The sequence below is a fragment of the Eptatretus burgeri genome, chromosome 10, assembly GCF_056783735.1.
Source record: "Eptatretus burgeri isolate ZD-2024b chromosome 10, Ebu_testis_v1, whole genome shotgun sequence".
NCBI classification, from domain to species: Eukaryota; Metazoa; Chordata; class Myxini; order Myxiniformes; family Myxinidae; genus Eptatretus; species Eptatretus burgeri.
In genome coordinates this window covers 23,521,378-23,537,608 of record NC_140970.1, presented here as the reverse complement: position 1 = coordinate 23,537,608, position 16,231 = coordinate 23,521,378, and the positions used below count along the sequence as shown (strand labels likewise).

Genomic DNA, 16,231 nt, shown 5'->3' with positions numbered 1-16,231 from the left:
TTCCCGGCTCTCGGGGCCACATTAAAATAGTACTGCTGCAATTCTACAACCACCTTGCAATTTGACCCTTGGATTCCTGAACCGTAAGAGCCATTGCAAGGAGTGATCCATTCTGACTACGAATTTCCACCTGTACAAATACGAGTGGAAACAAGTCCACAGACAGCATAGCCAATAACTCTTTACGAGTGACGCAATAACTTATCTCAGGCCTACTTGTGGCCTGGCTTTAATACATGATAACTCTTGCCATACACCCTATGCTTGAGACAAAACCACTCCCAATCTCTCCTGGCTTGCATCTGTGAACAGGGTAAAAATCCCGTCATCAATGGGGTTGGCTAAAATGGGTACGGATATCAAACACCCCTTTAATTTTATGAAGGCATTCTGTCAGTTCTTTGTCCGATGCAACCTAATTCCTTCTCTGTAATCCGGTGAAGAGGCCTGGCAATCTCCGCAAACTTTGCCACAAAACGGCGATAGTAGGAGCAGAGTCCCAAAAGCCCCCACACCTCTTTCATGTCACTTACTAGGGGGCCACTCCTCCACTGCTCTCACCTTTGCTGGATCAGTCTTCACTCCCTCACGACCAATCACGTGACCTAAATGGGCCACTTCTTTCGCAAACAAAGTGCACTAAATTTGGCTCAACTTCAAGCCTGCCTGTCTGAGGTGCCCAAACACCTAGTCCAAATTGGTGATTGTTCAAATGTTCGAGCATGCACCAAGACGTCATCCAGGTACACCAGGCATGATTGCCATGGTATGCCACCCAGTACACACTCCATAAGTCCTTACTTGAAGAAAATGCAGTCTTCTCTTTCTCTGCTTTGTCCATCTCCATTGCCAATACCCACTCTTAAAGTCCAAGGTTGAAAACCAATTTGAGCCTGCAACAGCATCGAAGGTATCATCAATTCTTGGAAATCGATAGGAGTCTTTGAATGTCATGTTCAGCTGGCTTTAGTCCACACAGAAACACATGGTCCCATCCTTATTGGAGGAGCACCTATTTGGAAAGTTTAGTGTCAATCATACTAATGGTTGCTGAGGAAATGAATTTTTAAAATGCAGATACGTACGTACGTACAGCACATGGACGTGGCTGATCGCTTAACGCCGCTTTTCACTTGTGAGCGTAGGGTAATAATTGTATACAACAGAATTAAAATCTAAAGGTGCCACACACCGGACTCAAGCATAGATAGCAATGGGAACGAGAACCAGGTGGGCCATGGCTCTGCTGGTGGAAACACAGGCTGCTGTGATGCAGTTTAACTTGGGTAAAGCCCCTGGGATCTATGGCCTCCATGCTGAACTTCTCAAGGCTGGTGGAAATGCTGTACTCGTGTCATTGCATGCTGTTCTGTGCTCTGTTTGGAACACAGGCATCATCCCAACTGACTCGAAGAGGGTTCCCATTGTCCCAGTGTCCAGAGTAGTTGGGATTTGCACCAAAGAGGTCAATGATTGACCATATTATGCCTGGTGTTGGCTTAATGGTTAGGGTGGTGGGCTTGGGATCCGAGGATCCTGAGTTCAAATCCCACTCTGCTGTTGAATTAATACCAGGCAGGGTTGACTCTGCCTGTCATCCTTCCAAGGTCGGCAAATTGAGTGCCAGCATGCTGGTATCCTGTGTCAGAGTGGCAACCCATCCAGGATTGTGCCCAATAGCCAAGGAGACTGCTTAGGCAACACCAACGCTCTGCACAGAGTATGGTCGCAATGGATGGATGGAATAACCATATCCTTGCTCTTTGGGTTCTCACTAACTGCAGATGAGAGTCTCAGCAGGGGCTGCTTGCAGCCTATGCTAATCTCTGTAAAGTGTTTGATTCAGTGAATTGGGATGTCCTCTGGAGGATTCTTGGTCTTCGTGGAGTGCCACCTGTGGTATAGCCTGCGGGGCCTGCGGGGCAGGGCATGATGATGGGGGGAGTGGTCGTCGTGAGCATCGTGTCTGCCAGGGATATAAGGAGTGCGCGCCGCCTGAGGCGTCGTAGTGATGCCGTAGTCGCCACGGCTTGTGAGTGTACTGAGTACGTAATAAAGGAGAGCCGCGGGCAAAGTACGCCCGCGCTCGCGCTTGTACAACACAGCCCGGCTCGACTGTTCCCCCGCTCGTGTCTGCCTGCCAAGCGTCTCTACCACGACACTACAGTTGGCTGACGAGGATCTTCGGATCGGCGTGTGCAGGGTGGTGGCTGGGTTCGGAGTGGCAGCGAGTAACTCGGCGCACCTCGCGCGGTTCGAGGTTCCGGAGGAGTACGCGTCGCGAAGAGCGTGTCGCAGGTTCGCTCGCCGCGCGCACAGGCTCCGGGGCCAGGAGGCTCGCCAGCGCGGTCCAGCTCAGGCATGACAGGAAGGCGCGGACGCGTGCCCGCCTTCGTCGGAGTCGATTTCGGCCACGTCGAGTGGGCAACGGCCGCGCTCAGTGTTCGTTTTATTGAGGCACGACAAATCTGGGGAATGATTTCTGCAAGGCCACGGCTAAAGAACGAGGACACGCACTTCGGCACGGGTGCGGCGTTGGACGTCGCGCAAGCTCTGAGGAATGTCCGGGGTCTCGATGGTCGGTGCGCAGCAGATGGTCCGGAGGTGGCAAGATCAGTGGCAGGGGAGGTTGAGATGACCGGGGCACTGATGCTGCTACCCATGTTGAGCCTGGTTTCAGTTGGTCCGACGGTGACAGGACCGATGCCAGTGAAGGTCGAAGTGATCGGGGCACTGTTCGGGTGTCGAGTTGAGTCCACTCGTGCTGCCCTCGCATCGCACACGTACACCGGCGAAGCGATTGCACCGCTTGCGGTGGCCGACGGCTCGGTGCTGGACCGGGGTCGAAGCGCCCTACTCTCGGTGTTCGTGGTGCGAGGGGAGGGGCCCGCTCTTTTGGGTCGGGACTGGCTGACGCACCTCGGTCTGGATCTCCAGTTCGTACCTCCAGGTGTGCCGGTGCTCCCTTCGGTGCTTTCTTCATTTTCCGAGGACGAGGTTCTGGCGGCGGGAGCCGCATCGATGCAACGGGGGCGGCCGTTCGTTGCTGCCTGCAACGGTGATGTGCGGTGCGGAAGCAGCGGAGCCGTGCCAGCTCTCGCGATGAGTTCTCGCGCTTCGGCGGCGTTCATGAGGCAATGTGCGCCTGTGTTGTTCGGGCAGTTTCAACGAGTTGCGGCGAGCCCGTCGCGTTCAAGGAAGTCACGGGTCGCAACATCGAGTCGACAACCAAGAGACGCACTCGTGATGTGGGTTATGGGTTGCTGTTCATTGCATATTTGTTTTTCCTTGCTCTAGTGATGCGGTTTAACGTTGTTGAAATAAATGCCAACAGTTCCTGTGTGAGAGTGGGTTTGGCGGAGATCGATCGATGGGTTTTGCAGTATGGTCAATGTGATGTGGAGGCTTTGGGAGCGGTGGTGGCAAATAAAGAGGTTTTATTATCCTCCAGTTGCCCCAGGCCACGGGTAGTTGCTTCGTCATGTGCAGGGATTTTGTCGAAAGAACGCGCTGTACGGAAAAATGAGTTTGCAATGGTTCAAATGATGTTCTTATTGATTTATGACCAGCCTGTGGTTAAAGTGTGGTTTGAATGGAGTTGCTACCGTCTAACTGCCGTGTGGGTCTCGGAGATCGACTCGGAGCCAGGGATGATGCGCTGTTTAGCGTTACCCCCACCTCTGGTTTCGGCAAGGTCAGACGTGCCTGGCGCCTGGGCCGCAGCTCTCTGCTTTCGCTCAAGGCCGTTTGGACATGCGTTGGCATCTCAACTGATTGTGGTGCGTGGGTTGTTGTGGAGCATTGGTGGCATCCAGCCAACGGCGCTGTTCAGCGCCCCCAACCAAGGTCAATCGGGTCTGGCGCTGGCGCCACGGCTCCCAGACAGCGGGCTCCCGGCCTCGGAATGTTTGTCTGCTTCAGGTCTGCCTGGGGGAAATGTGCCGCCTTGTGGGCCGGAGGCGTTTGATGGTGCCGGGGGAGGTTTGCTCGGGCGGTCGCCGCGACCTCGCCAAAGGCCATGTAAGCATGAGCCGCCTGGGGGTGTTTTTGCTGCGTGGTGCTGCTGTGCTTCTCGCCTTGCTGCTCCATATCGGTAGTGCGGTCAGAGTTTGGTAGGTGCTTTGTGCAATTCAGTCATCGGAACCTGGCCGTTGCTGCTTCACTCGCTCGCATCCACACGTTATATGATGTGATGTGCTTTTATACTTCGCTGTTTTCTTTTTTGTACCTTGTCTGCTGTTATACCGTAGTACTTCGTGCTGCTTATGCTTATTATGATGGTGATCATTTAATAATCATAGTTTTAGGAGGGAGGAGTGTGGTATAGCCTGCGGGGCCTGCGGGGCAGGGCATGATGATGGGGGGAGTGGTCGTCGTGAGCATCGTGTCTGCCAGGGATATAAGGAGTGCTCGCCGCCTGAGGCGTCGTAGTGATGCCGTAGTCGCCACGGCTTGTGAGTGTACTGAGTACGTAATAAAGGAGAGCCGCGGGCAAAGTACGCCCGCGCTCGCACTTGTACAACACAGCCCGGCTCGACTGTTCCCCCGCTCGTGTCTGCCTGCTAAGCATCTCTACCACGACACTACACCACCTAAACTGAACAACCTGATTTCTGAACTCTACTCCAGTACTGAGACTGCTGTGAGGTATGGTTGTTCCATCTCTGACTTATTTGCAGTTGTTAAAGGAGTTTGTCAGGGGTGTGTACTGGCCTCCACACTTTTCTACGCTTGTATGGACTGGATTCTGGGGAGGATGTCAGAGATCAAGCTGCAGTGCATCATTTGGGAATGTCAGGATCTCTGACCTTGATTTCGCATCTTTGCGGAGATGCTGGATATCCTTATGGGGGCCCCTCCAGGTGCTGAGTGAGGAGTTGGAGCCACTGGTATTACAGGTTTCCTGGGTCAAAACTAAGATCCAGGCTTTCAATGACAGCTTGGATGCTGCTATCTTGGCTGTTCTTGTTTGTGGCGAGGATGTTGAGGTCACAGAGTGATTCACTTGCCTTGGCAGTGATATTCATGTCTCTGCATGTCGTGAGCCAGAGGTCGATAGAAGTCTGGATTGAGCCTGGGGAATCATGGATTCACTGGATCATGGGGTGTGGCACTGTCTGTACTTATGCAGGACAAAAGTCTGAGTCTTTAAGTCCTTGGTGCTTTCAGTCTTGCTCTAAGGATGTGAGACTTGGACTTTGACCGAAGGATTTGAGACAAAGACTTAACTCCTTCGGTGCCGGGTCTCACCAGAGAATCCTTGGTTATTGCTGGTCAGACTTTGTGTCCGAGCATTTGATGAGAGAGACTGAGATGAAATTTGTTACCCTGATAGTCCGTGAGCATCAACTGTGACTGGATGGTTATGTGGTTCCTTTTCCTGATGCTGATCCTGCTCACGAGATTAACTCAGCGATGGAGCCTCATGGGTGGAGGAGCTCAACAGGCCGACCATGCACCTTGTGGTTGCAGCATGTTGATCGGCATCGTAATGAGATGAGGATGTGCAAGGCATCTGCCTGGGAGATGGTCAGACAGAGGCCCCTGGGATACCAACGGAAAGTTGACGCAGCGACATGCTGCTCCGGCGCATGCTCCCATACCTGTACTCCCATACCTCCCATACCAGGATTTGCACTCCGGCCACCGTAAAACCCTTCATTCCGCAAAACGCAAAAACGCAAAAAAATCTGAAAACCCACTCCGTGGGAGTACCTCCTGCGCAGCTTCCCTTCGCAGGGCAGCTCACCGGATGACGGGATTGGGGCAAAGCCTTCGGGACCCCCAATCTTTGATGATAGGAGGGAAACCATGGGGTAACATCCCTGGGTCAGATTGCGGGAGAGTGTGTCGGAGTGGTGCTGAGGTGTCGTCCACCAGACGCCGGTCTCCTTGGGTTAACCTGAGGCGGTCCCTTCGGGTGGGTGCCTGGAATGTCCTATCCCTAAGAGAGGATGATCACCTGTCTCTGTTATCATCTGAGCTCAAGCGTTTGGACATCGGGATTGCAGCTCTCTCTGAGGTTCGGAGACCGGATTGCGGCGAGATAATGGTGGGTGGTTACACCTCCTATTGGTCTGGTCGCTCTGATGGCTACCATACCCAAGGAGTAGCTGTGTCCAATAAGCTAACCCCAATGATAATTGAGGTAACACCGGTCAACGAGCGTATTATGAGATTAAGGATTTGTCACTCCTTCGGTGTCATTCCCCTGGTCTCTGTTTATGCTCCGACTGAGGCAAGTGATCTCACCGTGAAGGATGCATTCTACGCCACACTCGAGTCTGTGGTTGATCAGTGCCCCAGACGAGATACACTTCGAGTCTTGGGGGATTTCAATGCATCGATTGGAACTGATAGGGATGGTTATGAGGTGTGTGTTGGTCCCCATGGGTCAGGAACTATGAACCAGAATAGCACGAAGTTCCTTGACTTTGCAAGAAGTCATGGACTTAGGGTGGCTGGTTCATGGTTTCAGCGCCCACAAGCTCATCGCTGGACTTGGTATTCCAACGCTGGCGGTGTGGCAAAGGAGATTGACCATGTCCTCATTGACGGTCGTTGGAGGATGATCCAGAACTGCAGGGTCCACCGGAGTGCTCATTTCCTCAATACCGACCACAGGCTTGTTGTAGCAACTCTAAAGCTGCACCTTAAATCCTGGAGAATGGTACCATCCCAGCCTAGGCTGGATGTTGCCAAGCTCAGGGATGAGAGAGTAGCTGAGGAGTTTGCGAACAGGCTGAGTGGACACTTGGGGGGGGTCTGGGTGCTTTGGGGGGTCCTGAAGAGTTGTGGAGCGCCTTCAAGACCACCGTCCTTGATGTTGCCGGTGGATGCCTTGGAGCTCACCGCAAGGCAAAGAAGAATTTTGTCTCTCAAGGGACACTGGATACCATTGACCAGAGTCGCAGGGCCAGGCTGAATGGCAGAGCTGAGCTGTTCAGGGAGCTGAGGTGTAAAACTGTACGTGCACTGAGGGTGGACAAGGAGGCCTATGTGTGAGGAATCTGTGAGGGGGTAGAGCATCACCTGTGGACAGGTGATTCTCGTCCCGCTTACAGGGGAATTCGCGCATTATGTTCATCCAAGCCCATCCCTCGGAGCACTGCAGTTCGAGCAGAGAGTGGTAAGCTCTTGACAGAGGAGTCTAAAGTGAAGGCCCGCTGGGCCGGTTACGTGGAGCGGTTGTACCAGGCTGATCCCCCAGCTGTCGAGTTGGACGTCAAGGGTGTTACAATCCCTGTTGCTGACCCTCGATTCAACTGTGGTCCACCTTCGCTTGTGGAAACACGGGCTGCGGTGAACCAGTTGAAACGGGGCAAAGCTCCAGGGATCTGTGGCATCCATGCTGAACTTCTCAAGGCTGGTGGAAATGCTGCACTCGTGTTGTTGCATGCAGTTTTGTGCTCTGCCTGGAACACAGGCATCATCCCAACTGACTGGAAGAGGGGCCTTGTTGTCCCTCTCTGGAAAGGGAAGGGTGATCGCCAAGACTGCAACAACTACCGAGGGGTGACGCTACTCTCAGTGCCGGGCAAGGTCTTTGCTCGGATAATTCTTGATAGGGTTCGCTACCATCTGCTTGAGCACCAGCGTCCAGAGCAGTCAGGCTTTCCACCAAAGAGGTCAACGATTGACCGTATCCTTGCCCTTCATGTCCTCACCGAACGCAGACGAGAGTTTCGGCAGGGGCTGCTTGCAGCCTATGTTGATCTCTGTAAAGCATTCGATTCAGTGAATCGGGATGTCCTCTGGAGGATTCTTGGTCTTCGTGGGGTGCCACCAAAACTGATCGATCTGATGTCTGAACTCTACTCTGGTACTGAGAGTGCTGTGAAGTGTGGTGGTACCATCTCTGACTTATTTCCAGTTGTTACTGGAGTTCGTCAGGGATGTGTACTTGCCCCCACACTTTTCAGCACTTGTATGGACTGGATTCTAGGGAGGATGTCGGAGAGATCAAGTTGCGGTGCATCGTTTGGCAATGTCAAGATCTTGGACCTTGATTTTGCAGATGATGCAGTCATCTTTGCGGAGACTTTAGACATCCTCTTGGGGGCCTTCGAGGTGCTGAATGAGGAGTCGGAGCCGTTGGGATTACGGGTTTCTTGGGTCAAAACTAAGATCCAGGCTTTCGGTGACATCTTGGATGTTGCTGTCCTGTCTGTGTCTGTTTGTGGTGAGGATGTTGAGGTCGTGGAGAGATTCACTTACCGTGGCAGTGATATTCATGTCTCTGCTGGCTGCGAGTCAGAGGTCAATAGACGTCTGGGTCGGGCCTGGGGAGTCATGGATTCACTGGATCATGGGGTGTGGCGCTGCCGGTACCTGTGCGGGAGGACGAAAGTCCGAGTCTTCAGGTCCTTGGTACTTCCAGTCTTGCTCTATGGGTGCGAGACTTGGACTCTGACCAAGGATCTCAGACGGAGACTTAATTCCTTTGGTACCAGAGCTCTTCGGAGAATCCTTGGCTATCGCTGGTCGGATTTTGTGTCCAACGAGCGGTTGCTGAGAGAGACTCGGATGAGATTTGTTACCTGCATAATCCGTGAGCGTCAGTTGCGGCTGTATGGACATGTGGCTCGTTTTCCTGACGCTGATCCTGCTCACCAGATTCTCTCAGCGAGGGAGTCTCATGAGTGGAGGAGGCCAGTGGGCCGACCACGTGCCTCATGGTTGCAGCAGGTTGACCATCATCTCAAGGAGATGGGGATGGGCCTGGCATCTGCCTGGGGGATGGCCAGACGGAGGCCCCTGGAGTACCGGCGGAAAGTGAACGCAGCGACGCGCTGTTCTGGCACATGCTCCCATACCTGACCTGACCCCTTAGTTGCAAATATATATTTTTTAAATGTACAGTTGTCCTCTTTTCTTGTCTTCTCACTCCTATGTGCCGGGGCGGGGAGAGCATGGCTTCCAAAAGCACACAAACAGACCTACCTCAACCACCATTTATCTCAACCAATTCAAACCCCAGCACTTGACGATGTCACCCATTGGATGTCAGCTGAGCCCAAATACCCGATTTCAAGCTATCTAGCCAATTTCACGGGCTCCCTGTCTTTCATTGCACAAATCAAGTCGTGGAACCGAGTGGAACATTCCCACATTCATACACAAGAACTCCAACCATCACATTCCCTACAAAGCCATGACTTCATCTTTTCACACTGCAGGTGTGGCCCTCAACTCCTGCACAAGGAGGTCCTGCACAAACAACCTGGTGTGGGCACTTCAGGCTGTGGTGTCTGCAGTCAAAAACAAAACAAAATCAGAAGGGCACTAGGTAGAGCACATACCTCTGCCACGTAATGCCTGATCCACGAGAACATATCAGGCCCAATGTATTTTTGAAATATCATGCTATATATCGTTTTTGGCCCTCTCTCTCAATGTGAAGAATGACTTTTAAAATTAAATAATTCTCGTATCCAGATCCGGATTGCGATCTTCACCAAAATCAAATCAATTTGTCATGGTCACACACCCAACATGTCCACCAAGTTTTATCCCAATCCGTCCACAAATTTTTGAGGTATCATGCTATATATTAGTTTAGCCACATGTCTCAATGGTGGAGGAGGAGGAGGAGGAGGAGATTGGGACCATACTCTGTGCTGAGCGTCGGTGTTGCTGAAGCAGTCTCCTTGGCTATTGGGCACAATCCTGGACGGGTCGCCACTGTGACACAGTATACCAGCATGCTGACACTCATTTTACCAACCTTGAAGGATGACAGGTCGAGTTAACCCCAACTGGTATTAATTCAATAGTGAGGGGGAAAATCAGCATTTGTAATGTATTATACAATTATTCAAACCGAGCCATGACAGGGAACACAGGGAACGACCATCAATTGCTTTGAAGTATTATATACTTTCATTTTCAACTGGGCCTGAGGGGAAGAAACAAGTGCTGCTGTTGCTGCATTGAAGAGGAAATTGAAAGCCTAAGTCAGGTTAGTGAACACTGTGTACTTGAACTCACTTATTGATTGTATAATACATTACAAATGCTGATTTTCGAACCTATATGCCATACGTACATGAACATTATTGCTCATATCTCAGAAACTATTGGAGTGCCCATCACAAAATTTATGTGGAAGCTTCTTGACATCATAAGGTACCTCTGGGATGAATTTGAGGAAATTTGAAGGATACATTTTTTGGGGATTCACGATTGAAGTTTATATTTTGTGATAACTTTTTTGTGGTTGGAGGTAGGAAAATGTTGCCCAGACAAATTCATAGGGCATGAAAATACCTTTAAAATGACACCAAAACCAGCTCTCTAGGTGTCATACTTTTAGAGATATGGCCATTTGAATTCGCGATATCGTGCTAATTAGTCCAAAGTTCGTTAGTCTGTATCTCACTAATTAAGAGGCTGTTAGCAAAAATATTTGAGTTCTTGCCGTTTTTCATGGGTCCCAATTGGTTCCCAAAGTTTTACAAAAATCTGAGAGATGACGGCAGATTCTTTGATGATTTGACATGGAATGACCCTAAATGAGTATTTTTTTTTATGGTAAATAGCATGACGGGGTGGCAGGAAAGCCAAGAGATATACACACTCTCCTTTGAGCTGTATAGCCTAGGTTCGAATCATGATTCAGCTATAAACTCACCCTGGTGTTTTGTATGTGAGGCATCAATGTGTGCATCGTCCATCGGAAGGATGCTAAGCCCACATGCTAACACTGGTCATTATTGGATGTTAAATATTGTGTCTTTCGTGAAGAGTAGGTGAGTTATCACCAGCACCCTGAACAAGTTACAAATTCCTTTCCTAAAGGCCCTGTCACACCTTGACGATTTAGCCAGCGTATGCCGACGTATGAAAAATTTGTCTAAAACGCCGGCATACGTCGAATACGTATGGGTAAGTTTTGTATATGTTAAGAGCACGCTGGCATACGTCGTAGTACGCTGGCATATGTTGTAGTACGCCGAGCTGTTAGACAAATTTTCCATGCTTGAAATCTTTCGACGTATGCCAGCGTATGACACACGTTCCGCCTAATGCTGGCCATAAGATGTAGGCACGTTACGCGATCGTTGACACACGTCGACACACGTTACTTGTAAGTTACTCATAAGTCGAAACACGTCAAAGTAATGGTTAGCATCAGTGCTCCAGACTCCATGTTTTTTGGGGGTTTTTTTTCTTCGGTATGACGGTGATGTTGACACTTCTATTTATAGTGCGGTTATAATATTGTTACGAATTTGGGAATTCGAATGCACACAACATACAGGTTCCTTTAGTCAGCTATGTCGATAAGTGCTTATTCCCGAGATAGCTCACCTTCCATTGTTTAAATGTTCAGAAATCGATTAGATGTGCTGCGGATCGATTTAATAGTTGGGAACGAACTAGTAATAGGGAACTAGGGAACTAGATTTAATAGTAGGGAACGAACAATGGAGACATCCCTCCCCCTCTTCTGCGAAGAAGAAGAATCCTGCCGTCCCTTGACTCATGATGTCAACAACTCCCTCCCCCACCCGTGGTTGAGCGGGGGGGATGACGAGGGCATGAGTCACGCCGGGCGTATGGGGGGGGGGGCGGAGAAGGATAAGGACGAGATCCTTTCTTTGTTCTTGGGCAGTAAGCTTTTTGCTTCGGCAGAGAGTAGTCGTTGGGCAGAATTGAGAGGGCAGAGTTGGAAGGGCAGAGTTGGAGAAGGGAGTTGAGAGAAGCCGTTCAGCAGACCGTCGGGTCCTGTTTGGCTTGAGTTAGAGTTGAGGCCTTCAGAAGCTTTTTGCTTCGGCTGGCTCAGTGAGCTTCGGCTGAGGCCTGGCTCGGGAGGAGGCTTTTTGCTTTGATGGTTCCGTGAGCTTCGGCTTCTGCTTGGTTCGGGAGAGCTTTTTGCTTCAAGCTGCCCTGTTTGGAAGGAAGTTAAGCCGGTCGCTCGGCGCGAGCTGCGAGTGGTGGCTTCTTCTTCTTGGTTCGTGGAGCTCTTTGTTCTCCATTTTGGTTCCCTGTTTGGTGCGACTCATCGACCTCTTCGTGGAGGTGGTTCCTCGGGGAAGCGACGCATCGACGGGAAGGTTCGGCGCCTCGTCTCACCAGCACGTGTTGAGAAGCGTGGGAGGTGGTTCCTCGGGGAAGCGACGCATCGACGGGAAGGATCGGCGCCTCGTCTCACCAGCACATGTTAAGAAGCGCAGGAGGTGGTTCCTCGGGGAAGCGACGCATCGACAGGAAGGTTCAGCGCCTCGTCTCACCAGCACGTGTTGAGAAGCATGGGAGGATTCGCGGGAGCTCGGGAAGGATCGCGGCTCGGCGATTGGATCCAGCTCGCTCTCGCTGGAACCCGGGTCCGAACAACTTGAAGACCACACGAGGTGGAGAGGTTCGAGATAGGTTCTGAGTTTCAGCTCACCTGTTCTCCGAGCTGGAGCTTGTTATTAAAGGCCTCTGCCACCATTTCTTGGGTGTGTGTGTGCGTACATGTGTCCGTGGGCCCGTCTAAGAAGTAGGAACTGCTGTTAAGTGCTAGTGACTGTACATAATAAGTAGACAGTTGTAGTTCTTTTGTCGTGCTTTTGTTGCTTGTATAATTGCATAGGTGTTTTGCCTTGTTGAATTGCTTACGTGCTTTATTATAATAAACTAGCGATACCCGTGCACATGCACGGGATAGTAGTACAACATAGCTGGTAGCAGATGACAGACCGTACACGGGGAATGACAAAAATACGCATTGTGCAAAATTTAAATGGTACTATGGAATGCCAAGACTTCCCAAACATTGTCGGCATGTCCGCTAAGTGCCACAGCAGTTTCATAGGGATCGTGTGACGGCGAGCCGAGTTTTTAGTGTGCAAGCTTGATATTATAATAGAGATGTCCTTGTGTGAATGTAAACCTGTTTGTTGCGTCCATTCCCTCAATGAACTGCCCCATCATACACTCGGAATATAGTTGGTTTTTAAATAGCCGATAAATAGAATCGGGTCCAGCAAGGTCTGGCGATAATATCCGCTCGGTTATCCCAGAACGGAATGGACCGCTTAAGCGGTTCGTGTCCAAGCAGGCCTTCGCCGAGGTACGGTCCCTCGGTTGGTTACCTGCGCGGGTACTTAGGTATTTCGATATTCGGCGATTGACCCTATTTTGCGCGGGTAGAATACGGACTGGGCCGTGGTGGGATTAAAAACCCACCCGTGACTGGTTTCTGGCGTTGTTCCAGAAAGTCACGACTGGATTGTCCGTTCGGTGGGCGAAGCGACCGCTATTGGTTAGACGCGGTCGTTCGCACGCCGGGCGGACGGGAATTATACAACAATATAATATAATTAATAGGCTCCCGCTCAACGATTTAAATCATAACCGCACTAGAAATCAGTGTCAACATCACCGTCATACCGAAGAAAAAAAAAAAAAAAACCAGGGAGTCTGTAACACTGACGCTTACCATCGTGTCATACGCCGAGTACGTCGAAAAATTTTCAAAATGCTGAAAATTTGTCGACGTACTCGGCGTACTACAACGTATGCCAGCGTGCTCTTAACGTATAACAAACTTACCCATAACGTATTTGACGTGTGCCAGCGTATTCGGCAAATGTTTCATACGTCGGCATACGCTGGCTAAAACGTCAAGGTGTGACAGCGGCTTGACACTTCGATGTCTCGTGCGGTTATGATTTGAATCGTTGAGCCGCAGACTATTAATAGCTTACGCCACGTGATAGTCGGCGATACGCTGTCGAGTGCTATGCATAAGTTAGACTATCGTTGGGCATAGGTTGTGAACGCCGACAACACGCTCAGAATTCGTTGATATAAGTTATCTATATGTTCTCGAAACGTTCTGTGTACGTTACTAATACGTTATGCATACGTCCAACTCGTTATGAATACGTCCAAAACTGGAAAAAAAACATCAATAGTTCAGCGTATGCCAGCGTTTTGCATACGTTTTGATACCTTGCCATATGCTGGCTAAAACGTCAAGGTGTGACAGGGCCCTTACTGGCTACTGAGAAGGCAATGGCAAACTACCCAGCATAACCCTTGCTCAGGATATGCTTCAGCAGCACCGCTGCTCTGTCAAGGATATGGTACATTTGGTAGATTGAAATCGTCTGAGTGATCAAAATACATTTTCAAGGAAACCATTAATCAATGAAGAACACACTTTAAATGTACATATGAAGTCAAGGAATTAGGTTGAAATTTAGTTACAGTAATGTGTGCATTCCCAAAAGCAATAAGAAATACATTTTTATTTATCTGTGTTATTGATCAAGTACATGGCAACCAAGGAGGCAGGCGGTACATCACCCCTTGCACAATTGAGCACGATAATGTTGAGGCATTGTAAATGAGAAAGCATCATACATACCCAAAATGAGTCCATATCAAGTGCAAGTGAGCATCAAGCAACTGGACCAAAAGGTCAAACCACAATTAAATTATAAGATAAAAGCACCATCTGTCGTATATACGAGTATGAGTATAAACAACTTATTAACTGCACTTGTAATTTGACTTTGATTTGAGGTGAATTCAAAAGATTAAGCTGAAGAGGTCAACTTCTGGAAGGGATGGAAGGAAGATAAGGATGATGCAGAAAATCTTATCCGATCATAAAGCAAGTCGTTGTCGAGATGAAGTCTCATTGCAGTTTGCACCCACTCCACCTGAGAAGTTCACCTCTTCACTGCAGAGATTTTATGAGGGTCTGGAAAGAAAATATATGGGTGAAAGAATGGTCAGTGTGATCTTGTTTGATGAACTCCAATTTCAACCAAAAACACCTCAGCGAAGCACATCCATAATCAAGATTACGACAACCTTGAGTTTTCATTGGAAATGATGGCTCATGATGCTCAGAACTTAGGTGCAAATACCATATACTAGAAGATATTCATCCATTGTTCACCACATTTCCTTGTAATTCACATTCACATCGTAAGTACACTGATGTCTATTAACGTCTTTACCTTTTATGTGATTTATGTACAAGTTCCCCTTTGAGTGATCGATATAAAAAGAAAGAATTTCGAAGCTAATCAAGCCTCCTATATACACTCCATTCATAGCTGTATTCCTTTGTACAGAGAAACACAATGATATGTAGATGGAGGAGAATGTAGCAAAAGGTAATTCAACACATCAAGCCTTGTTGAATAACAAGTGAAAGGCAGAAAGTCATTAAGGACAAGGTGTCTGTTTGCTTTAAAGTCTTCATGGTGTTATGTTTTTTTTTTCCTTGGAGTCAGGGAGGAAGAGAAAACAAGCACACTGTTGAAGAACAATGTATATGTGTAAACAATTCAACATTGCAAACTGAAAAGATGTCAAAATGGACAGACAGATTGAGATCCAATGGATTGACAAATTAAGATCTATTGGACTGACAAATGATGGTGCAAAGACAGGAACACAATTGTCTCAATGCAGGAATAGGATAGAATGCCATATTCCCCCCAAAAACACCAACTAGTGGAAACGTTTATGTCATCCCGTGTGCACTGCATATTAAAATTTGCAAACATGCATTTTTATACAGCTGAGGACTCTTTCACGAGAATTAGGAATGTTTGCAATTTTCTTGAGTACCATGACCTCCTGAAATCCAAAATGGCCACCAAGAAAAAAACATCATCTTTCTGTGGCTGGAATGGACATGAAATAACAGCGTAGATGTCTATTCCCATGTTTTTCAGATCAAGGAATTCATTTTGAGGTGTGAAAAATTATTTGGAGCAATATTTTATATAGTTTTGTTACACACACACACACACACACACACACACACACACACACACACACACACACACACACACACACACACACACACACACACACACACACACACACACACACACACACACACACACACACACACACACACACACACACACACACTATCATTCAAAAGTTTTAGAACACCCCCATTTTTCCAGTTTTTACTGAAATTTAAGCAGTTTAATGTTTCAATGTACTCTGAAGTTAAAGCAGAGAACAAATAAAAAATTTCAGAAAAAAAAAGAAATCATGGAATCGTTTTGTTGAACAAAATTTAATCTAAATTTTTGACAAAGAAATCCACCTTTTGCAGATATAGCAGCCGAACATACTTGTGGCATTCTTTCCACAATGGAAATCAAATATCGATCGGAAAATTCTTCCCAACAGTGTTGCAGAAGTTCTCACAAATGTGTTGCACTTGTAGGTTGCTTTTCTTTCACCCTTCTGTCCAGTTAAT

The 16,231-nt window shown here is 48.8% G+C and overlaps 1 protein-coding gene and 1 long non-coding RNA gene across 5 annotated transcripts in view; one reads left to right on the top strand and one right to left on the bottom strand.

Annotated features, from left to right (window-relative positions):
- The window catches only part of LOC147018084 (uncharacterized), a 154,429-nt gene that overhangs the window by 113,224 nt on the left and 24,974 nt on the right, over positions 1–16,231 (top strand). The gene's annotated exons all lie outside the window — the stretch shown is intronic.
- The window catches only part of LOC147018085 (PI-stichotoxin-Hcr2h-like), a 13,769-nt gene continuing 11,766 nt past the window's right edge, over positions 14,229–16,231 (bottom strand). The window contains exon 3 of the mRNA XM_085897429.1: positions 14,229–14,701. Within this exon, the coding sequence (XP_085753555.1) occupies positions 14,670–14,701 (32 nt within the window). The 3' untranslated portion in view covers positions 14,229–14,669. The remainder of the gene's footprint in view (positions 14,702–16,231) is intronic.